Genomic DNA, 25,790 nt, shown 5'->3' with positions numbered 1-25,790 from the left:
TAACATAGCAAGGGAGTTGATTAAAAATAATACTGAGAAGAGTAAAATTGTCATTTAAGTTCATTTTGAGAAACTCTCTGAGAGTTGAATATTTACTCCATTTAGTGTCGTTAAAAATAAGAAAAAAACACCATGACCAGAGGGGATTTAGCAAAATGGGGGTGGGACAATATAAATCCAAAAATACTGTTACATTTGAATCCATAGGAGTTGAATTAACTCCTATGATTTGACTGTGTAGGGGTACTTGTGCATACCTAAATTCTGCCCCCTTAAAAAAAATCTGAAAACCGGTTGTTTCATTTTTAATTTGAGAGATTTCATTGAAAGTATGTAGCATAAATAAAAATATGTGCACAGAAAATAATAGTTGAAATAAACATGTCACCATTACGTCCTCTTCAAGTCAAGCTTTTTGTTTGAATTGCTTTCTGAAACTCTTTTGATCCTATTCTATTTGATCCCACTGTACGTGAATCAGTTTGAACAAGAATAAAAAATGACATCCCCTCTCAACTATTGTATTCTTTGTTAATCCCTCTTTTAGCATGACCTTGAGAATAAAGAATCTTTGAAAGTGGTATTCAGCATATCAAATGTTTGTTTCCTGAGCTCAGTAGTTTCCCAATAAAACCCTTCTGGTGTCTATTGAAGGATTGTATATTATCTCTGTAGTTTCCTTCGAGTGAAATCAGATACTCCCAGCTTGCAGGAAGATCCCGGCAGAGCCTTCCAGACATCGTCTCCTCTGTCACTCTGCGGGACCAGAGTTTAGGTTTCTGTGAACAGTGGTAGGGAGTGACCCAGAACGAGTCGACTGGGGTCTTTTCAACTCACTATTTCTGTCAGAAACGCCGCTTCCCCAAAGACAAACAATTACTGTGCCTGTGCATCATCTTTAAACATGGGTTACAGCTTTGATCTGTGCTCTGTGTATAATTACAGTTATGCCCATTAAACTGGGGATTTGGGTAAAACTAGTCATTTACTGGTCCCTGTCAAGCTCAGGCAACCAACCCAATACATTAATGAAGTCATATGGAACGGAATTAAATGTTGACTTTTCAATTTACATTACACAAAACACACATCTGAGGGCTTTTCATTATTGCTACACCCTGGAGTGTTTACAGAATCTTGTTGTAGAAATACAGAACCCTGTTTTGTAAATATTGAGCACGTGTCTCCACTCATAACCCACATTTAATTGTCTGTTCAACCACAGGCAACCTCTCAGGTGCCCACTGGACCGTTTATTAGGTACACCCATATAGTACTTGGTCGGACCACCCTCTTTGCCTCCAGAACATCCTGAATTATTTGGGGCATTCTACAAGGTGTCAGAAATGTTCCACAGGGATATTAGTCCATGCTGACGCAATGGCATCATGCAGTTGCTGCAGATTAGACGGCGGTACATTCATACTGCGAACAGCCTGTTCCATCTCATCCCAAAGATACTCTATTTGGTTGAGGTCTGGGGACTGTGGAGGACACTCAAGTAAACTGAACTAACTGTTATGTTCCAGACAAAGTTTTTCCACTCCTCAATTGTCCAGTGTTGGGGATTGCGTGCCCACTGAAGCCTCTTCTTTTAGCTGATAGGAGTGGAACCGTCTGCTGTGATAGCCCATCCGTGACAAGGATCGAGGAGTTGTGCGTTGCGAGGTGCCGTTCTGCACACCACTGTTGTACAGCACCATTATTTGTCAGTTTGTGGCACGCCTTTTAGCTTGTACAATTCTTGCCGTTCTCCTTCAACCTCTCATCAATTAGCTTTTATCACCCACAGGACTGCCGCTGACTGGATGTTTTTTGTTTGTCGCACCATTCTCGGTAAACCCTAGACACTGTTGTGCGTGAAAAGCCCAGGAGGCCGGCCTTTTCTGAAATAGTGGATCCGGCGTGCCTGGCACAGACAGTCATACCACTCTCAAAGACTTGGGTCACTTGTTTTGCCCATTCTAATGTTCAATCGAACAGTAACGGAATGCCTCGATGCCTGTCTGCCTGCTTTATATATCAAGCCACAGCCACGTGACTCACAGTCTGTAGGAGCAATCAATTTTCGTAATCGCAATGTTGTGAGTTGGCATCCACCCTAGCATCCACAGAGACACTCACAGAGCTGACAGGTTCAGTGGGAGAAAAATAAAAAATGTGTTTCCCTTCATTTTCGTGAAAGCCTTGCTTTGGTTCTGATGTCGTGTAGTGAGCCTGTGGTCTCATTCTGATGTGAGGTGGGTAGGTGGGAGACAGTGGTGGCGGCTGGGCTGAGTTCCCCCTCCCTCCTGTTCTGAGACTCTTAGCTCCCATGGTGCAGCTGGCCCCCGGGATTTAAAGGTTGTTCTTAATATCATTGGCGGAGCTGAGTGTGCTGTAATCTTGCAGCAGCGCTGAAATATCCACTCCAGACCCTCAGCTTAATTTGTCAGCAGGCAGGTCAACTGTGCCTGATCTGATGGGGCAGCCTTGGGACTTAGCCACTCTCCCTTGAATCCCTAAAACAACTGCTTCTATTCCTAACCCAAATATTTTGTATCTTATTATCTTACTGACCATAAACACAGACCAAACCCAGTTTCTCGCTAAAGATAGTGAGTCCAAAATGTTCTCTATTTCACAAGCGATTGACATTGTCAAAATATAATTTTAAACTGTCTAACATACCACAGTTTCTTACTTTTCAAGACTTTTATAATTTCCTTCTATTATGGACAGAATAGCTAGCTGCAATGTCTCCAGTGTCCCCTGTGTGTCTAAATGATGTGGGTCAGAGAGTAGCTGTGGCCTTGTCTCAGAATGCTGAATCCCACTCCAGTTTCTGTCAGGGTGGCTACCTGGCATAGTCCTTGGAACACAGTTATCAGTGCTCATCTGGGAGTTGAGTTTACAACAACCCTTTCTATCCCGCTAAGCCTATCACTCATCAAGGCCTTTTAAAGGTGCTTTGCGTGGTTTTCTCTGTGCCTTTTTCTTACCATTTGTCCCAAGGTTTTAAAGTGGCGCGTCAGGGAAGGTTCTGTCTCCACTGAAACAGATTACATGAATTTTTGTCAGACGGGGCAAAGCTCAGACATGTCAGATGGTGTTTGGGGCAAAGATGCCACTAGGAGTTACAGTGAGTTACAGGGAAAGAATACAGAAGCCGTGGCATTAACATTATGGGCCTGATGTAGTGTACACTGGCAAGTTCTGTAATACTGCTAAATCAATATGTAATAAAATATAATTGAAAAATGAATAATGAGTATACAGTATAGATTTTGCTCATGTTTAATTACAGTACAGAGGGTCCTTGTATGTCAGATGTTGAGTCATGCATGCATAAGTACATGCTATTGCTCAGTGAACACATGCACAGGACTGTGTACAAGGTATTGTCTACGCATTCTACAGAAGCATGCTGCAGAGCACATTAATTAAAATTGAATGCGCTTGGTCTTTTGTTTTTGGAGAATGTCTTTGTCATTTCATCTAAGTACAGAGAATAATTTTTTGGACAAATCGTGTTTGGTTCTAAACATGGTGTGCATTGGTGAGTATGTGGGGATGTGGTATTGGCTGCACTCAGAGGAACATCCATAGCGTCCTACAAACTGAAATGACAGTTAAGTTTGGAAATACTGTCTGCATTTTGTTTGTCAGCTAAATGAGGACAAACCACAGAGAATGTCAATTGTAAAACAAACTGTTTTGCTTCATATCCTCACCCACAATGTCTTACAATGAGTGAATAAGACTCCCTTCAGATTGGCTTATGTTTACACAAGCAGCACAGTATCTGTGCTGTTGCAGTTGCATACAAGTATGATGGCCTGCGAGACCATGCTATTTGTCCTTGGAGCAAAGAAAGAAACCATAATCAAGAGGAAACATGTTGGAGTTAATTAGAGGTGCTAAAGGAAGAAACCTAGAATGGCACAAGATTTATTTTAGTCATGAAGCCTCCCTCAGAGAAGCCTCCCTCAGAGCCACACACTATAGCATATAGAGCTTATTCTTGCCAAATGAATTATGTGCTAATGTCTGTTGGCTCCCTACCCCCAGTGGTAAGGCTCCAAACAACCATGCTATGATTCAAACAGAAAGGCTCCACTTTCTCAAGGGGATTTTTATAATTGGTAGCTATACAGTAAGTCATTTATATTTTGAGCACCGTATATTAACAAAAGGTCCCATCTCAGTCTTATAAACATACCTTGAATTGAACAAGTTAGAATTCTCAGACCTGGACTATGCACTATATGATCCACATTCTTTAGAAATGAACAAACATTTGCCCTGATAATTTGAGGTGGTAATCTTACATATAACACCTCTCTGATTCAGAGGGGTTGGGTTAAATGCAGAATACACATTTCAGTTGAAGGCATTCAGTTGTACAAATGACTAGGTATCCCCCTTTCCCGAAAGGTGTTTTTATCAACATAACTCATTGATCTATTGGGTAAGAAGGGAACTTTTTGTCGATACAGGCTGTCATGCAAAAAGTATCCCCGGTCCCTAAACTAATCTGCTGGGTTCAAATCTCAAGATGTCCTCCAGATGTTTTTGGTACACTACAGTATAGTTGGGGACAAAAAAAAGACAATTTCCTAGTACCCCCCAGACGGAATAGTTTGAGTATTGTCCTTGAATTTTTCTAGAGTTGACTATTATTTCAGACTTTTACATTGGAATACCTATTTTCCAGACTCCGTTTCATGGAACGAGTGCAGTAGCTTTGTTGAAGTTGAATGATAGAGACCAGTGTTGTTGCAAGGTAAAGATATCTTTCCAACATCTCAGAGCCCCATCAGTTGTGAAACGTGACCCCCAGTTCCCTTGAAAACAGAAGTCAGTTTCAGCAGCTGTGGAAGAGATGGGACTGCTGATGACCCTGCTTCATATCCTGTGTTAAATTATGTTTTCCCAGTTCAAAGGTTGGCCTTGACAGTCCTGGAACCAACTATGAGTTTACTCATTGCAGTGACAAACAATTATACAGTGTTTACAATAATAACAGACAACTGCAATGCATGTTATAAAATTCCCTTATCCTTTCTCAGTGATGCCGTCATTTCCTGTCCTGGAATCTAAGTGTTTCTCTGATGGGCAACATAGTGGCCTATAATTGGAGGCCTTGTTGGATAGTTGTCTGTATCTCTGCCCTGCTTCTCGCGGGCACGGTGGCATGCTCACATTGTGCATGACGACTCGGTCGGAGCCTGGCACCTCTCCCAGGCCCATGCATCTTAATAGTTGTGACATCATTCACGGCAGCGGGGCTTTCTCCCACTCACTGCCTCAACTTTCCACTAACAGAGCGTTAAGGATCCGTTCAATTTTTTTTGTAACGCAATTTGTTCTTGGGGTTAAGTGCTGTAAGCTATCGATTGCTCATGTTTTTCTCACATCCGTTCTCATTTCATGAGTGCTCAAAACCTAATAAGACAAGCCCACTTTTTCAACGACAAAGTTTAAAAAGGCATCTGTCAAATGAGGGGTTCTATTTGTGGAATACTGGACAGATATAGGATGTATGAGACAGTTGGTTTTTGAGAAACATGGTAAGTCTATTTGGTGGTTAATGCAATCAGAAAATACTAATGAATTGTGTCTAGGGTTTTGCTTCTCTTGCTCCATCAAACCGTTCAAGGTTAGCTTGTCACTTTTATTTAAACCCAACATTAGTTTGCTGGAGCCTCTCTCGACTGACAAAGAAGTCTCATTTGGTGGTAGTAGTAGTAGTAAAAGAGTTACAGAAAGTACCCTGCATGATGTAGCATGCAATGTGAATGAGACAGTCAGGTAATGTAATCAGCTAAGGTCGCGGCTTGTAGGTAGACGAGGCTAGGTTCCACGTTTATTCCCTGCATTGGCCAATAGTCAATGAGATTGGCTTTTCGCTGTACTTCTCAAGCTCCTTAACTTAATGAATCCCTTTCCATTATAATGTCTCTTGATTGGCCATACTGTACGGCTGTCAGTATATGCAGGGTGTCATTAGTGAAATGTCATCAATATAAGCTCCTTTAAGCTTTGCCTGTAAAACAAAATAATTCAAATTCTCATGTTATTCTATCTGGCTGCTCCATAAGAAGAAATAGCTAATCCAAAATGTTTGTCATGAGCCCGGTTTTGTGTGTCCTCTGTCTTCTAATTGCATCCTTGAAGAATGAAAAAACAAAATGTGGGAAAGAAAGAGTGAAATCAGGTTCACAGGCCTCCCATTCTGTGTTGTTGAGCGGTTGGTGATTTGAGCCAGTGGTGTGGTGGAATACCTCTGCTGGAGCAGCGCCACATGCCCCATTCTCACCGGCCCACCGCCATTGTGCCTGGGCTCCACTGAGAGGGGCTTTGATTCTCCTGGAGAGGGACCTTATTAGTCAAACACTCTCCTACATGGCAACTCATTCATGACTCTTAATGAGAGAGGAATCTGGACCAGCTAATAAGGTGGCCGTCCCTTCAGTGCCATGTGAGGGGGAGAATGGAGCAGATGGAGAAAAAAGTGGAGGTTTCTGGAGGTAAAAATACCCACGGAGCAGGTCTGAAAAGAATCACACAGGGCAGGGCGGGCCCCAGCTTTCACTGGCATGGAAACCACCTCCTCGTATATATGGGCTGAAAGCATTATTGAGAACCCGATCCATATTCACACTCCTTGGTCTTTTCTGTCCCAACTTAGAATAGAGAGTGCCAATTGCGCCCCGTTTCTGTGACTTAAGTCCTTGGGAAGCGAAGCTGACAGAAGCAACACAGGGCGACAGAGATCCTATTGGCCTCCCCTGTCCCCCGGCCTCCTCAGCTCCCCTCAGTGGATATTGATTTGAAGGAAAGCCCCTCAGAGATAAGGGCTGCAGGCCATTGTGCCACCCAGTCTCTAATTACAGGACATGCCGAAAGAGAAAGCTAAGCCCCTGGCATTTGCAGCTTGCGATAATTGCTTCTGGCATAACATGCCTTGCCAAATGTTTGGTACATTGCTTCAGCAAAAAGGAAAGAATAAAAACCTGTGTTATAGAGGAGAATGAGAGATAGAGGAGGAAGTGGGTAAAAGTGATTACCACATATACATTTTTGGACTGTGCACTGTGCACACCTCCCTCTCTCCACATGTATGATTTCAGCAGTGTTTTGAAGGCCACCACATTCCCTTGGGATCAGATTACTATCACAGCCATGTCTTAGTAGGAGGAGACACCACTTTTCATCATCCATTTCCTTCCCTATGTGCAGATATAAGCAGCACCTTCAAAAATAATAGAGCCTTGTTTTTATATGGTTCCACAGCCTGAGCGGACATTACCAGTGTGCGGTTTAGAAAATGAACCTGTTGTAAGCAATATTTACAGCTTGATGTTAAAAAGTATTTTAGATTGTATCTTATGAAGCAAATATATTTTCTCTTCATGAATGAACAATCAAGCCATACATTAATTCTGAGTGGCTGTAATTATTATTTATGTGCCAACACTGTTTCCTGTCTCATCACAGCCACGTCGAATGGGACCCTGGAGGGTCTAGAGAACAGGGAAGGAGGGGTCTGCAACACCCTCTCCATGAAGATCGTCATGAAAGTGGGCCAGGGTAAGTAAGCATCTCGATGCGGGCTGGCAGGAATGCCAGAAAAGTAGTAAAAGGCAGTCACAATAGAGCCAGGCAGGATATAAGTATGGATGAGTGATAATGAAAGCTTTGTATGGGGACTGTCATGACTGCAGTGCAAGAGGAGCGTTTCATGAGCTATTGTTCATAAAGCCAGACACCCCGGGCGTGGGTTTTTACAGTGGGATACTCCGCTGCTCACAGTGTGTGGAGAGTCGCCCAGTGACTTCATCCCTCATAAAATAAGGGCCTCAGACATCACATTTCACTCCATTCTTTACTTTTCTTTTTTGAGAAGGGAAAGATGAAACAAAGAAAAGCTATTGTGCAAATACAGATGGACACACTGAAACACTTTCTCACACATACCAAAAGAACTCACTCACACAATGACAAATTAAAGCTGTGGAAAACATAGAGGACATTCCATAGAGCATGTTATGGACTACCTGTTGTCCTATCCTACCTGTCTGTTGGTCTAACATGAATGAGATTGCTTTGCCTGAAGAGCCCAGGTTTCTCACACACTGTCACTCTTAAATTTGAACTTTGTCTCTCACAGTGTCACAAACTCAAATAAGTGTTAACATTGTTTTCCAAATGAGGCAGCAGCCTTAACATAATGTCAATGTATTGAGATAAGTGGGGCAAGAGTTTCCAGGCATTCTACACTGGTGTGGTGTGGGCTGTCTAATCTGCCATGGCATGTCCCCACTAGCTTTTAGAAATAACACTGTGCAACATGTATACGCATTTGTCTCAATACATAATGATTCTGACAGTGGATTATGAGGCCAACACAAACCAATTCAACACAAATCAATGTGATGAAGGAATAAAGACGTTTACCACACGCACCATCAGCCATGTGGAACAGATGAGACCCCTGGAAAAACCCAGGTTCTCCATATATATGCATCAGTCAGCACATGCACTCTCCCTCTCCTTAAATCCTCACTGATATATTGGCCCACTCATCTACACAGGGCTCCAAAAGGGTTCTTAGGCTCTCCCCATAGGAGAACCCTTTTTGGCTCCATGTAGAACCCTCTGTGGATAGGGTTCTTCATGGAACCCAAAATAGTTAAACTTGGAAAGGGTTCTTTAAAAGGGTTCTGCTATGGGGACAGCCGAAGAACCCTTTTAGGTTATTTCGAAGAGTGTAGCTAGGTCTCTAAAGAGACCTTTGCTTGGCCTGCCGTCATGCTAGGAGTGGCAGGGTCAGTCTTAATCACTGCCCTAGTCAGCGTCCACACATCCAAAACAAACAAACCACAAAGGGAGGGTCTGCCGATAAGACTCTTATTCTACAGATAGGGATTATTTGAATAGCTGACCTTAGATAATAATTATCATAGTTGGCTTGACATTCCTTTTGTCTTTCTCAAGACTTGTTTGCGTAAATCTGTGTTTAATGCACAAGATGCCCATTATGTTAGAAGCTAGGAAGTAAAAAGATTATAGATGTCATTAACTGTGCTGTCTTGTGCAGGTAGTTACGATTGGAATGCAACGGTTTATTTCTTTAAGATTTGGAGCAATGACGTTACCGATCCTAGGTCATAGTACATTCATCTGCGTGTTTGCTGAAGGATTGGGTCCTATTTTCAGCCACTGAGTCATAGCAACTCTGTTGCCACAAATATTGTAGACACAGAGAAACGGTTTACATACAATAAAGGAAGGAAGAAACGGTATCGTCTCTTTGCTTTTATTACACTGACTCATCCAGGGCAACGGTCACTAAAGTATGATTGTTAACAACACACAAAGCAACATGAACAAATGTAATATTATCAGAAGAGGATACATACAGTAAGCTATAAACCCTTTTGTAATTTTTTTTTTAAAGTCATTCCTATATTTTTCATGGAGAGAACTTTATCTCTAACAAAATGCCTTTGTTAACATAAATGGCAATGATTGGAGACGATCATATGACCAATATCTGGATATATAGTAGACTGTTAATCTGCTGATACACTTCCTCATACTGAGTCACTCTTGTAGTACTGCACACTATGAGATTTAATTTATTGATTTGTATATGAACATTGAATTTTATGCAATTATAAGATGACTATTCACCCATGAAATGAGATTGTATGGCACCGTATGCTGGGTAGTTTAAAGGGAGGCTGATGGCTTTGATGGACTCTCTCTTATCTGCAGACAAAGCTTTCAAAATGTTAGTATAATGAGAAAGAGCCAAGCCTGTCGATGTTTGAAACTCAGGTGAATTGGTCACATTTATATTAGTATGGGGTGTGTAATGTCTTTATAAAACAAGCTGTCATGTTAAAATGTGTGATATTGTCTTTGGGATGGAGATTCTTTAGTGGTTGTTGACATATCCATTTGTTGTGTTGCACATTAGAAACTAGCACTCAGCAGTAGCAGACTGCACACCACCAAAGCGTCTGGAACAATAGTTCTCTTAACTGTAATCAAACAGACAAACTAAGGGTGCAGTTTAGGTTATACATAGCACACTGTAGCAGCAAAATGAGCTGGTTTAAATTAATGAATATCTGTAGCTATGCCTTTATAAATACTGTGTTAATAACCAAAGAGAAAACACCACCATTAGGGCTCTTAAAATGCCATTCTAAAAATAGAACAATTGGACATTTAGAATATTTTCTATAAACTATTACAGTAAAATAATTCCAAGAGCTCTAAGTTCTCTTGGAAGGAGGGGCAGTAAACTTCAATAATATTCCAGTCAATGAAATCTCCCTTAATGCCAGTGTATCCCCGTAGACTTCTGCATGACATTGTTGAGACTCAGGGGAACCATGAAAAAAGTAACAAATGCATTTTTGTCAGGAGACAAGTTACATAATTTATTATATCTTAATTTGGCAAGGTATAGCAGATACTGTCATGCATGTCTCAAAATATGACATCATAACTTGTCCGTTTTTAAATTGAAAAGTGTGCCATCGACTACTTTGAAGAAATTGAGTTCAAAGGAACTGATAAATATGGCTCCCATTCCAAACTCCATTTTCAAATCTTTAATGGAAAATTATAAAAAGAGCAACAGAATTTACAATATTCACATTAGAATCTAACTTTGTTGACTTTCTTCATCTAAATTGCAGACCCAAACACAGTTGTACCGGACCCAGTTATAACAGACAAGCCACGCCAAGACCAGGACAACACTGTGAAGGAGACAACCACCAGCCCATATAAGAAAAAGGGGGGCAGTGGTGAGGCTGTGGAGCCAGGCAACAAAGGTGAGGATGCTCAAACTTGTGGGAAAAGGAATATTTGTCTCAGTATGAGCCCTGTTTCCCTGTTTTGTGTTCTAGTCCTCATTATCAGTGGATTGGACTGTAACCTTCAATGCCAAAAGGTCATGGTTTTACTTCCAATACTGTATCCCACATTGTGAAACCATTTGTAACTGCATTTTCTAAGTACAATGCTTCCCCACGTCTGCCACACACATATTCTCTCAGTCCAGGGGAGGCTGGTGGGAGGAGCTATAGGAGGATTGGCTCATTGTAAAGACTAGAACTAATAAGGGCACACTAACAAACACATCAAACGTATGGGAACCACATGTGTGACTCCGCTCCATTTATTCCATTCAAGCTATTACAATAAGCCTGTCCTGCTATACTGTAGCTCCACCCACCAGCATCCTCTGTTTCACATGCATGCACAAACACAGGCACAAAAGTATTATATTTTTCCATTTTGGTTTGAGAAAGCTACACTAATCTACTTTTTTTAATTATGCTGAGTAGTAATGTGGATAGATAGACACAGTGTTCAAGTGTGGTAATGAAAAATTAAAACCATATCTGCTCGGCTGAGATCTAGCCGCAGATGATACAATTATCAGAGACTAATAAATCCATCAGCAGGGTTTCTGCACATTAGATATAGCAATTTGTGTTTGTTTTGCTTGGATTTCAGTCACCAGAATGGTATTTTTTTCACAGGGAGACAGAAAATGCTAAAGTTTACATAGGTTTAGAAATTCATTTGGGCCCTAGAGTTCTGGCTCTGCTGCAGGACAAACAAAATGGCCTTCCCTCTCATCCTGGAGAGCTGCCAAGTCTCCCACAGTGGGATTTTCTTTCAATGTGAAGGTTTGACAGTCATCTTTCTTGGTGTGTTACTTTGAACTTTTGTTTCTGTCCTATTCCTTTACCTGCACATGAGAGCTCCGCCTAACAACCTTTTGCGTCTGACTTCTCTCATACCACAGGTGAAGAGGAATGTAATAAAGGTGCACAGTTTATCATGCCTGTATGCACAGCTGAATGCTGAACGGCGGCTAAATGGGCACAACTGATCCAAAGCCAATCAGGACAACAGACAAAATAAATGCATGGGATTATTGTCAGAGCTGCCAGCAGGAGCAAAATGATACGTTTCAATTTACAAATACTTCAGCATTTAAACAGTCAGAGATACTGGTGGGAGGTTTATCCCTCTGCACTAAAGTGAAAATATACTGAGATATCCGGTACAATGCTTTGCCTTTGTGGTGTTGAAGCTTTGACAGAGGAGCACAGGTACTATCTGTATCTGCTTATTATGGCAGAAAAAGGCTTTTATCAAGCTGCTTCCTTCTGCCTATCATTCATTCAGTGGAAAGATCAAATGTTGTTTTGCCTCTGTAATACAAAGAGGTAATACCTCGTTTTAATTTGTATGCACATTTTTTTCCTGAGCCATTAAGGTCTTTGGAAGCAGAAAAGGTCTCAGCAGAGTGTGAGGAAAGCACATTATAATAACACTCACAGTCATTCATGCTCAGCATCTAAATTAAACTGGGTAGAGAGATGGCCAGAATAGATTTCTATAAATTATTCAGAACATTCTGAAGTGTTGGCATGGGTCTACAGTTAGGTGCAAATGTGAAAATGAGTTCACCCAGAAGTAATTTGAATAATTCTAGTGTCTTAGAATCGTTCAGACGATCTTGAGGAAAGCTAATGTTCCATGTCACGATAACGTCCTCATGCTCATTAACCGGCAGGTGGTCTTGACTTCATTAATATGAGCGAGAACGAACTAGTCTTTTGTTCACAAACTAGTCTTCTGTTCACTCGACATGCTGGAAAATAAAAGCAGTGGGGACTGACAGACACTGATCAGCTCCATTGCCTTCAACACACATTGGGCTCTATGGTCTCGTGTAAGATCAATAGTTGACTGTTTTCCATCTGTCAACTTTGAAATGGGATTTTCTTCCCCTTTCATCAGGGCCGTCTTACCCTGCAAAATGAAAGAAAATAATAAGAGCTGGGAATAATTCTAGTGGTGATTTGGTTATGTTTGGGATCACTGTGGAATCCATTCCTCTACCCCCAGTGTAAATGCAGCTAGCAGCCTCTGATTTGACAGTGCAGCAGCAGCGTTGGGCAGGCAGGCAGGCAGGCAGACAGCGGCGGAAGCTGTGCTCCCAGGCAGGCAGCGCTGGGATGCAGTGAAGTATACATAGTGAAGGGAGGAAGGGATAGGGAGGGAGGGAGGCTTCAGGACCACACAGGAAATAGGCATGCCACTCTAATTGGACTCAATCCTCATCCTCTGTGTCTAATAGAGGGACTGGTGTTGTTTTCTTTTCCCTCGCAGCCGGTTATATACGTTTAAACAGTTTCTCTTCCTTTACCCCCTCATGTGGAGTTATAACATATGGCTAAACATACACAGTTTAATCCTCCACTCGCTCTCAGGATGCATGCCAAGAAGAAATGAGCTATCATCTGTGGAAAACGGACACCCCCACACGCTCACAAAGGCCACACAGTCAGGAAGCCCCTAGCTACTCAGTCAATTCAGAGAAATAATGGAAGAAGCCTTTTTCTCATTGAGAACCCATTTGCACCCTTGCAGGGTTCCACCTCTATCCTGATCAGCAACAGTACAGCTTTGTCTGACTTGGCTGCCAAGCAGACCACCACTTGTTCATTCCCTGCTGCTAACTGATTTCTTTATTTTTCCATCCACAGACACCATGAACCAGGACAACAAGTCCAACTCAGCAGAGGGTATTTTTGCCTCCAAGCCAGCGCTGTTTGCTGCCATCGGGGCGGGATGCGTCATCTTCCTGCTGATCATCATCATCCTCATCGTCCTGCTGATCAAGCTGAGGAAGAGGAACCGCAAGCACACCCAGCAGCGGACCACCGCTCTGTCACTCAGCACGCTGGCCAGCCCCAAGTGCTCTGGGAACGCTGGCTCAGAACCCAGTGACATCATCATCCCTCTACGGACTACAGAAAACAACTACTGCCCCCATTACGAGAAGGTGAGCGGGGACTACGGCCATCCGGTTTATATAGTCCAGGAGATGCCCCCGCAAAGCCCAGCCAACATCTACTACAAGGTCTGAGCAAAGACTATCTTTAGGATGTTTGCTTGTAGGGGAGAATTCTGGCCTACCTTTTACTACCTTGTCCATCTGATGTTCAAAATAGCATCACAAGAACAGAAATAAAAAACAGGTTGTCATGGACACGGTAGTTGAATAATTGTTTGTTTCCAGATAGGCCAAAGGGCAGGTTTTGGAGGGTTTGTGTCGTCTTCTCTTCCTGCTTCTTGCTAGAAATTGAATTCACCCAAGTTTTGCTATTCTGTGTGTCTGAGAGGACTGTAAGATGGTCAAGCCTATGGAGTAGAAAAGCCTTTGCTCTGACAATGGAGACAAGTTGCAAACAGGGTATACTACACAAACAAAGGACCCGCGATAGGGCTGTCACTCATGGGCTCTATTCCTGTAATGAAGCCTTCATGGTTTGCTCAGAGACAGAAAAAGGCACAGTGTGATGATATAGCATAACACACTTCCCTTTAATATGTTTTACCTGCACTATTCTTTTTTATCAGTCACCTACAGTAGCTCCCTCTTCACCAATGTCTGCTCCTTCAACGTTGTTTATTTTCTACTGTATATCTAGTTAATACATACAATATTATGGTAAATATTAATATTTTTCATGTGTCCTTTAGTGATACTTTGCCACTCTTTCTCTTATATATATATATATATACAGTGTGTATATATATATATATATATACATATACATACATACATATACACACACACACACACACACACAGTACCAGTCAAAAGTTTGGACACACCTACGTATCCCAGGGTTTTTCTTAATTTTTTACTATTTACAACATTGTAGGATAATAGTGAAGACATCAAAACTATGAAATAACACATGTAGTGACCAAGAAAGTGTTAAACAAATAAAAATATATTTTCTTCAAAGTAGCCACGCTTTGCCTTGATGACAGTTTTGCACACTCTTGGCATTCTCTCAACCAGCTACACCTGGAATGCTTTTCCAACAGTCTTGAAGGAGTTCCCACATATGCTGAGCACTTGTTGGCTGCTTTTCCTTCACTCTGCAGTCCAACTCATCCCAAACCATCTCACTTGGGTTGAGGTTGGGTGGTTGAGCAGGACAGGTAATCTAATACAGCACTCCATCACTCTCCTTCTTGGTCAAATGGCCCTTACACAGCCTGGAGGTGTTTTAGGTCATTGTCCTGTTGGTTACTACATGATTCCATATGTGTTATTTCATAGTTTTGATGTCTTTACTATTATTCTACAATATAGAACATTTTTAAAAAATATGAAAAACCCTTGAATGAGTAGTTGTGTCCAGACTTTTGACTGGTACTGTATTTAAAAAAAAACACACATCTAGGTGACATACTTGTGTGAAATAAGTGTCTCCTCTTCTACTTTTCTAAGCTTGTCTGAACAGGCAAAGTCAGTTATGCAACTGTGGCGGGAAAAAACGAGCAACGAAGTTGCCTCACCCTGGATATAAATGAATAAAAAACAAATAGCTCATACTCAATCATGGTGAGAGGCCATCATGACTGAAATAAAAGAAAACAAAGGTTGTTTCAAATTGACAAGTCACTTCTGTATCTGAAGCCTCAAGGGGTTTTGCTCCTCTTAAATTAGGCCTGAGTTTTCCCTTCAGTGAAAAATAATAACAAGATCTGATTTGTATGAGCAGAAAAAGTGTGGGCACAATTAAGATGTTATCAAACCTTTCACTCCTACCTAAAGGTCGTGCTCTCAGAAGAATTGGATGGCTTTGGAGGGAATGAGTGGTGTTCACCGAATGGTATGACATTTGTAGTGTTAGTTCTGCACCCGGAGACAATGGAATGGATAGGGATGTTGCTAAGGATGGTTTTATTGTTTTCCACATTCTCTTTTGGATCTGAATTCATTCATAGTCACATACTGTAGACATGGTGCCTGGATCAGTCATGTGCTCAGAATGAGAAGTGGGTGCAGGTAATGTCAATCATGTGTGTTGTGCATCTCAATAAAAGCTAGTTTCAGGAGAATAAATGATAATAGAAAGAGTTTGGCAACCAGCTCCAGTCCCTATTCTCCTCAGCTGTGCGATGGTGGGAAAACCAAACCTTTCAAAATCACTTAGCGCAGATGAGGCACAGAGTAGACACTTAAAGTAAATAATGATTCTACATTACAAATGGTTGTACAAACGTAATTGCAATACAGAACATTTTTATCTTAAACTATTCTTGCTCATGAAAAGGCTTTTTTAATTCCTAAAGAGTTATTACCACCGCAACGGGGTGGCGCTTAAACATCTCTGGTGTCTTCAGGAGGACAACTAATGACTTACAATTCCTATCACATGGCAACCTCAAAGACCAGGGAAGATTACACTGGTACCAAATAGTTTTCAACACAAATCATTACACGTACAGTATTTTCTGTGTCAATATCTTATCCCCATGTTCTGAAGTTTGTCCCGTTGTTTAGTTGTCTGTGTTTATTGTGAAAGAAGATAGATACTGTCCTGTATTTACAGTAGAGGTTATTCTGGCATATTTTTAATGCTGATAACATTGACATTATTTAAAGTTATTAAGAAGTATAGCAGCAAGAGCAGGACATGTGCGACCAGTTTGTTGGCATTGTTTCAGATTCTTAAGGTGCCACCAACCTCCTGTGCTGTACACAGACATATTTGTTTGCTTTGAGGGCTATAGCAGACTGCCTGTTCTTTTATAACAAAACATTTATTTTATTTTTTCCCAGTCTGGATTTATGTTGATACATTCACATTTGTTTGGCTTAAAAAGGACCTAGAAAAAATGTACTATTGCCTTCCTAGTGTCTTGTACATTGACACCTACATTGAAAAAATACATTGTTTACAACATATGTAAAATGACTGTAATCATGATTTGGCATTACATTTTTTTAAACATATTTTGTTCAATACTGTAACTAAGTTTTATCGAGGGCACAACTCAATAAGTGATAAAAAAAAAAAAAAACTCAGATGAAGTCAATGACAAACTGGTGACCAACAGAATCCAAATTCTTCAGATATTGAACAAACATTGTGTGGTTATTGTGTGTGGTTTGTCATTGGGTAAAGGTATAGTTGAATACAATGATAATCGTCAAAATGTTGGAAGGATAATGTCTACACCACTGTATGGTCTTCAATTAACACTACCACAAACACCATGTGGTCCTAGAAGTGACATACATTTACTGCTTGTTTATTATTGTTTGGTTGGTTCAGTGGCCTAAAATAATGTAAATATGTGAAACAAAATCAATTTAAAAGTTACATTTAATAGAGCCCCATTTATGAACATATTTGTTTTTTTTGTATGCAGAATTTTGTAAATAGGTGTCTTTTTGGAAATACATTTCATATAAATCCTGATTTTTTTTTAGAGACCGATAATAGATGACACATCTCTTAGAGACAGTGTTTAAGTGTCAGGCATTGCAAGGAGAGAAGAACATCGTATCATGGTTCACCATATACATTCAGCATGAGAGATTCCCCCCCCCCCCCCCCCCCCCCCCTTAGTTTCATTCTAGCTGTCCCAGATTGTTTGTTTGTGGGTGCTGGATTGAGAACCTAGAGAAGGGCTAGACACTCTACTATACATGTAATCAATTTTCTCTGTGACTGTCACCCCTTGAAATCAATGGAACTGTTAGTGAACGTAAAACAGGGGAGGGTCAGCAACCAGTTAAATATCTAATGCCTTGATCAAGATTCATCTGAGTATAATAACATACTCCATAGGTAAATAAATAAACCCATGCTGATATAAAATATTCAGATGAACAGAACATTATTCCGGGCATCTCTTTGGAAGTATATTATTCTGGGCAAGTTTCCCTAAATACAGTCATTCCATCTCTAGTTGTGAGAGTCCAAGGGGGAGCTGCGTGCTTGGAGCTCTGCTGAGCTTGCGACTTTAGGAAATAAATAATGCCAGCATACATGGCTCGATCTCACTCCTTTGTCAGCCCTCAAGGTGAAATGGAGATGCTCTCTTGACCTTTGCAGATGATCACAATATTATCTCTGGCTCTCTTTAATGATAAAGCAGCTCAAGCCCCAGACATTTCTTCAGCTATCAGCCGCCACACAGCCAAGTTCAGCCAGACTCTGCTGTGCTGTGTGTGGTGGCCAGGCCGCTCACAAAGGAAAATATTCGAGCAGTGATTAGCGACATGATAGTGGAAGTACAGTACATGAACTTATACAGCTCCATGTTATTAGAGTAGTAATACAGTGTTTTGGTTTTCCTGCTCATCACAGTTTAAACAGTACTGGCTTGTTCAGTTTGACTGGTTGCTCACTTTCCCTGCTCTGTGTCATTATTGTCATTGTTCTATTTCTGTTCATGATACAGTATTATTTTCAATGTACATGTATGCAATCCCAGTGCATTTGTGTTTTTTGTATCTGCTCCGCGTTCATATTTCGCCTTTCATTCACACGCAGCTTCAACCCATGTTCAACATAACCAGTTACTATGGAATGGAAATTCCATGAGCCAAGTTTGAAATCCTGATATTGCATATTGATAAATAAATTTTTCCTATGGAATTTATCTGGTGTCTTTTATTTCAAAATGTAGCAGATGGTGCATTGAACCATGCACAGTAGAATGTGTCTTACGCAAGGCAGCACTGATATGGGTTTTATTGAAAAGCAATTCAGAGTGTATATCTTGACTGCCACATTTCTTAGCTGAACAAAATAAATGTAGTGGTATAGCTACACTACATGACCAAAAGTATGTGGACACTGCTCGTCGAACATCTCATTCCAAAATCATGGACATTAATATGGAGTTGGTCCCCTTATGCTGCTATAAACAGCCTCTTCTGGGAAAGCTTTTCACTAGATGTTGGAACATTGCTGCGGGGACTTGCTTCCATTCAGCCACAAGAGCATTAATGAGGTCAGGCACTGAGGTTGGGTGATTAGGCCTGGCTCTCAGTTGGTGTTCCAATTCATCCTAAAGGTGTTCGATGGGGTTGAGGTCAGGGCTCTGTGCAGGCCAGTCAAGTTCTTCCACACCGATCTCGACAAACCATTTCTGTATGGACCTCGCTATATGCACGCATGCACGTATGCACGTGGGTCCACGTATGCATGCATTGCCATTCTGAAACAGGAAAGAGTCTTCCTCCAAACTGTTGCCACAAAGTTAGGAGTACAGAACCGTCTAGAATGTCATTGTTTGCTGTAGCATTAAGATTTCCCTTCACTGGAACGAAGGGGCCTAGCCCGAACCATGATCAACCATGGTGATCTTAGGCTGCTCGGCCATGGAAACCCATTTTATGAAGCTCCCGACAAGCAGTTCTTGTGCTGATATTGCTTCCAGAGGCAGTTTGGAACTTGGTAGTTTGATTTAGAGAGAGAGAGAGAGAGAAAAAAACTGGGTGTTTTAGTGTACAGTCATGGCCAAAAGTTTTGAGAATGACACAAATATTAATTTTCACAAAGTTTGCTGCTTCAGTGTCTTTAGATATTTTTGTCAGATGTTACTATGGAATACTGAAGTATAATTACAAGCATTTCATAAGTGTCAAAGACTTTTATTGACAATTACATGAAGTTGATGCAAAGAGTCAATATTTGCAGTGTTGACCCTTCTTTTTCAAGACCTCTGCAATCCGCCCCGGCATGCTGTCAATTAACTTCTGGGCCACATCTTGACTGATGGCAGCCCATTCTTGCATAATCAATGCTTGGAGTTTGTCAGAATTTGTGGGGTTTTGTTTGTCCACCCGCCTCTTGAGGATTGACCACAAGTTCTCAATGGGATTAAGGTCTGGGGAGTTTCCTGGTCATGGACCCAAAAAATCTATGTTTTGTTCCCCGAGCCACTTAGTTATCACTTTTGCCTTATGGCAAGGTGCTCCATCATGCTGGAAAAGGCATTGTTCGTCACCGAACTGTTCCTGGATGGTTGGGAGAAGTTGCTCTCAGAGGATGTGTTGGTACCATTCTTTATTCATGTTCTTTGGCAGAATTGTGAGTGAGCCCACTCCCTTGGCTGAGAAGCAACACCACACATGAATGGTATCGGGATGCTTTATTGTTGGCATGACACAGGACTGATGGTAGCGCTCACCTTGTCTTCTCCAGACAAGCTTTTTTCCGGATGCCCCAAACAATCGGAAAGGGGATTCATCAGAGAAAATGACTTTACCCCAGTCCTCAGCAGTCCAATCCCTGTACCTTTTGCAGAATATCAATCTGTCCCTGATGTTTTTCCTGGAGAGAAGTGGCTTCTTTGCTGCCATTCTTGACACCAAGACACTTGCTGGACTTTCTTGGGCGCCCTAAAGCCTTCTTCACAACAATTGAACCGCTCTCCTTGAAGTTCTTGATGATCCGATAAATGGTTGATTTAGGTGCAATCTTACTGGCAGCAATATCCTTGCTGTGAAGCACTTTTCGTGCAAAGCAATGATGATGGCACGTGTTTCCTTGCAGGTAACCATGGATGACAGAGGAAGAACAATGATTCCAAGCACCAGTCTGTTATTCAATCTCAATCAGCATGACAGAGTGATCTCCAGCCTTGTCCTCGTCAACACTCACACATGTGTTAACGAGAGAATCACTGACATGATGTCAGCTGGTCCTTTTGTGGCAGGGCTCAAATGCCGTGGAAATGTTTTTGGGGGGGGATTCAGTTCATTTGCATGGCAGAGGGACTTTGCAATTAATTGCAATTCATCTGATCACTCTTCATAACATTCTGGAGTATATGCAAATTGCTATCATACAAACTGAGGCAGCAGACTTTGTGAAAATTAATATTTGTGTCATTCTCAAAACTTTTGGCCACGACTGTACATTTCTTCTCCATTGACTTTTTTGTTGATGCTATCCATTTGTTCCGAGCCTCAGCTCCCAGCACACATCTAATGAGCAAATGTTGCTCTCATGGCTGGAGTTAGTGCAGGAGGTCTTGTAATACATGTGTATTTGCAGGTTGAGCTCTAACTGTGGATATCTCTGCTGCTGAATCATCCTGGTGTTTGACATCCTGGCTTTTTGACATCCAAACTGGCGATTGATCCAAATGAACAAATCATGTGTTGTTGCAGTGATCCCTATTAGCTCCCTGAAGTCCTCCAGAATTTATAGAAATTCAACTCTTCAAAGCGATCATTTATTTAGATATTGCTGGTCATTTTAATCTCAAACACAACCACAGCAAGCTCTTAGTTGTCGTCACTTCAAACAGAATTTCAGTCAAACACATGTATTTGGTGGTATTAATTGGAAGTATCCTGTCTCTCACACGGTTTGCTAAATGTTTGTATAAGGCATTGAATCGGTTCTTAAACAGATGTTCCAGGCACTCCCCAATACATGTTTCATCCTCAACTCTTTCAGACACTCAGTTTGTGAAAGAAAATTCAGCACATATTTCTTTGACTTCTCAAAAAGTTTCATAAGTGCCACTGTCAGCAAATATCTTGTCATAAATATAAAAAAATAAACTTTTCCATATTTGCTTCATGGAGTGAAAGAAAACTGTCTGGAGGGAAAAAATCATTACATGCACCGCCTTCAAGAGAAAAGTGAATGCTAACGCTGCTAACTTTGGAAACTTTCCTCTCCTCCCTGCAACTTTAATTTGTTCCTCTTGGAACAGAACAGCAGAGCTAGAAAGCAGTGCTGGGCCATGTGACCCAGTAAGGCAGCAGACTTCCCATTAGATAAAGGGTTCCACCTATCCCAACCCATCACTTAAATGTGAGAGTTATAATATAGAGATCTATGTGTTCATAAAAATCTAACCAAGGCTGTTCACCCTCAGGAGGGCCACGCATTATCTTGCATTCATGAGATCAAGGTCTGATTTTACTGTTAAAATGTTTGTTTGTTTTTTAATTCACAGGAAGACCAACGTGGTATTCCATGCTGAACATAGTAGGGGAAAAAGTACAAACCTTTATATGGCACAATCAATAAGCAACGTTAAGCAGTAAGCAACCCATCTAACATAAAGAAGATGGTAGAAGTTGATTATTTTGATTATTTAAATAATTGATTATTTAAATAAAATGGTGCTGAAGAAGATGGCCAACGTTTTACATGGCCGTAATCAATTGTGCAATATGTTCATTTTTTTTGTTTATCCTACCAATGGGACATTAGGAACTGTAATATCCTATGTTTCACCGAGTTGTGGCTGAATGACGACATGGACAATATAGAGCTCGAGGGAGTTTCAAAGCATCTGCAGAACAGAGAAGCTATGACCAGGGGTGGGGTGTGTGTCTTTTTGTCAATAACAGCTAGTGCGCAACGTCTAATATTAAAAAAGTAAAGAAGTCTCAAGGTATTGCTCGCCTGTGGGTAGAGTACCTTATGATAAGCAGTAGACCACACTATCTACAAAGAGAGTTCTCATCTACGTACATTATTCGTAGCTGTCTATTTACCACCACAGACAGAGGCTGGCACTAAGATCTCACTCAACCAACTCTATAAGGCCATAAGCAAACAAGAAAATGCTCACCCAGAAGCGGCACTCCTAGTGGCCGGGGACTTTAATGCAGGCAAACTTAAATCAGTTTTACCAAAGATTTACCAGCATGTCACATGTGCAACCAGAGGAAAAGAAAACTCAAGACCACCTTTACTCCACACACAGAGATGTATACAAGCTGTCCCTCACCTTCCATTTGGCAAATCTGACCATAATTCGATCCTCCTGATTCCTGCTTACAAGCAGGAGCAGGAAGTATCAGAGGAGTATACCACCTCAGTCATCGGCTTCATCAATAAGTGCATCGACGACGACGTCCCCACAGTAACCGTACGTACATATCCCAACCAGAAGCCATGGATTACAGACAAAATCCACATCTAACTAATGTCTAGAGCTGCTGCTTTCAAGGAGCGGGACACTAATCCGGACGCGTATAAGAAATCCCTCTATGCCCTCAAATTAACCATCAAACAAGCAAAGCGTCAATGCAAGATTAGCCTACTACACGGGCTCTGATGCTCGTCGGATATGTCAGGGCATGAATTCTATTACAGACTACAAAAGGAAACCTAGACACGAGCTGCCCAGTGATGCGAGCCTACCAGACTAGCTAAATGCCTTTTATGCTTGCTTCGAGGCAAACAACACTTTTTAAATTGTATTTTACCTTTATTTAACCAGGCAAGTCAGTTAAGAACAAATTCTTATTTTCAATGACGGCCTAGGAACAGTGGGTTAACTGCCTGTTCAGGGCAGAACGACAGATTTGTACCTTGTTAGCTCGGGGGTTTGAACTTGCAACCTTCCGGTTACTAGTCCAACACTCTAACCACTAGGCTACCCTGACGCTGAAGCATGCATGAGAGCACCAGCTGTTCTGCATGACTGTGTGATAACGCTCTCGTTACCTGGTGTGAGCGAGACCTTTGAACAGGTCAACATTCACAAAGCTGTGGGGCCAGATCGATTACCAGGACGTGTACTCAAAGAATTCTCAGACCAACTGGCAAGTGTCTTCACTGACATTTTCAACCTCTCCCTGAATGAGTCTGTAACAGACAACTCACAAGTCCTCAACTGGCAGCTTCATTTAATATTACCCGCAAAACACCAGTCTCAATATTCAACAGTGAAGAGGCGACTCCGGGATGCTGGCCTAGCCTGTAATCGAACCCACAAATGCTGATGCTCCAGGTACTCAACTAGTCTAAAGAAGGCCAGTTGTATTGCTTCTTTAATCTGAACAACAGTTTGCAGCTGTACTAACATGTTTGCAAAAGGATTTTCTAACAATCAATTAGCCTTTTAAAACGATAAACTTGGATTAGCTAACACAACGTGCCATTGGAACACAGGAGTGATGGTTTCTGATAATGGGCCTCTGTATGCCTATGTAGATATTCCATAACAAATCTGCCGTTTCCAGCTACAATAGTCATTTACAACATTAACAATGTCTACACTGTATTTCTGATCAATTTGATGTTATTTTAATGGACAAAAAAATGTGCTTTTCTTTAAAAAACAAGGACATTTCTAAGTGACCCTAGACTTTTGAACAGTAGTGTACATGTTTTAAGCAGGCCACCATAGTCCCTGCGCCCAAGGAAGCGAAGGTAACCTGCCTAAATGATTACTGCCCGTAGCACTCACGTCGGTAGCCATGAAGTGCTTTGAAAGGCTGGTCATGGTTCACATCAACAACATCCTCCTGGATACCCTCGACCCACTCCAATTCGCATACCGCAACAACAGATCCACAGATGACGCAATCTCAATCGCACTCCACACTTCCCTTTCCCACCTGGACAAAAAAATCACATATGTGAGAATGCTGTTCATTGACTACAGCTCAGCGGTCAACACCATAGTGCTCATCACTAAGCTAAGGACCCGGGGAATAAACACCTCCCTCTGCAACTGGATCCTGGAGTTCCTGATGGGCCGCCCCCAGGTGGTAAGAGTAGGCAACAACACGTCTGCCACACTGATCCTCAACACTGGGGTCCCTCAGGGGTGTGTACTTAGTCCCCTCCTGTACTCACTGTTCACCCATGACTGTGTTGCCAAACATGACACCAACACCACCATTAATTTTGCTGACGACACAACAGTGGTAGGCCTAATGACAGACAATGATGAGACAGCCTGTAGGGAGCAGGTCAGAGAACTGGCAGTGTGGTGCCAGGACAACAACCTCTCTCTCAATGTGAGCAAGACAAAGGAGCTGATCGTGGACTACAGGAAAAGGCGGGCCAAACAGGCCCCCATTATCATCAACGGGACTGTAGTGGAGCGGGTCGAAAGTTTCAGGTTCTTTGGTGTCCACATTACCAACGATCTATCATGGTCCAAACATACCAAGACGGTCATGAAGAGGGCACAAAACCTTTTCCCCTTCAGGAGACTGAAAAGATTTGGCATGGGTCCCCAGATCCTCAAAAGGGTGCATCACCGCCTGGTATGGCAACTGCTCAGCATCTGACTGTAAGGCGCTACAGAGGGTAGTGCGTACTGCCCAGTACATCACTGGGGCCAAGCTTCCTGCTTCTGCCAGTACCTATTTAATAGGCGGTGTCAGAGGAAAGCCCATACAATTGTCAGAGACTCCAGTCACCCAAGTCATAGACTGTTTTCTCTGCTACCGCATGGCAAGAGGTACCAGAGCGCCAAGTCTAGGACCAAAAAGGCTCCTTAACAGCTTCTACCCCCAATTAAACAATGAATCAAATGACCACCGGACTATTACATTGACCCCTCTCCATTTGTTTTGTACACTGTTGCTACTCACTGTTTATTATCGATGCATAGTCACTTCACCCCTACCTACATGTACCAATTACCTCTAACCTGCACTAGAGTTCGACAGATTATGATTTTTCAACGCCGGTACCAATTATTGGAGGACCAAAAAAGCCGAAACCAATTAATCAGACGATTTTTTAAATTTATTTGTAATAATGACAATTACAACAATACAGAATGAACACTTATTTTAACTTAATATAATACATCAATAAAATAAATTTAGCCTCAAATAAATAATGAAACATGTTCAATTTGGTTAAATAATGCAAAAACAAAGTGTTGGAGAAGAAAGTAAAAGTGCAATGTGCCATGTAAGAAAGCTAACGTTTAAGCTCCTTGCTCAGAACATGAGAACATATGAAAGCTGGTAGTTCCTTGTAGTTATTATAGGAATTATAGGACTATTTCTCTCTATACCATTTGTATTTCATATGCCTTTGACTATTGGATGTTCTTATAGGCACTTTAATATTGCCAGTGTAACATTATAGCTTCCATCCCTCTACTCGCCCCTACCTGGGCTCGAACCAGGAACACATCGACAACAGCCAGCCTCC

At 41.6% G+C, this 25,790-nt stretch overlaps 1 protein-coding gene across 3 annotated transcripts in view; it reads left to right on the top strand.

The window, feature by feature from the left end:
- LOC110533842 (ephrin-B1) overlaps positions 1 to 18,507 on the top strand; it is a 79,502-nt gene extending 60,995 nt beyond the window's left edge. For 2 of the 3 annotated variants that reach the window (XM_021618384.3, XM_090186556.1), the window contains exons 3-5: positions 7,483 to 7,575; positions 10,701 to 10,838; positions 13,575 to 18,507. In XM_021618384.3, coding sequence (XP_021474059.1) covers positions 7,483 to 7,575; positions 10,701 to 10,838; positions 13,575 to 13,957 — 614 coding nt within the window. In that variant the 3' untranslated portion in view covers positions 13,958 to 18,507. Of the gene's footprint in view, positions 1 to 7,277; positions 7,324 to 7,482; positions 7,576 to 10,700; positions 10,839 to 13,574 lie in introns of those variants that run through there. The other variant, XM_090186557.1, reaches the window with a different exon arrangement.
- The last annotated feature ends 7,283 nt before the right edge of the window (positions 18,508 to 25,790 follow it).

The sequence above is a fragment of the Oncorhynchus mykiss genome, chromosome 10, assembly GCF_057628025.1.
Source record: "Oncorhynchus mykiss isolate SJ-2025 chromosome 10, ASM5762802v1, whole genome shotgun sequence".
NCBI lineage: Eukaryota > Metazoa > Chordata > Actinopteri > Salmoniformes > Salmonidae > Oncorhynchus > Oncorhynchus mykiss.
The sequence above is the reverse complement of the archived record's forward strand: the minus strand, read 5'-3'. Positions and strand labels throughout refer to the sequence as shown.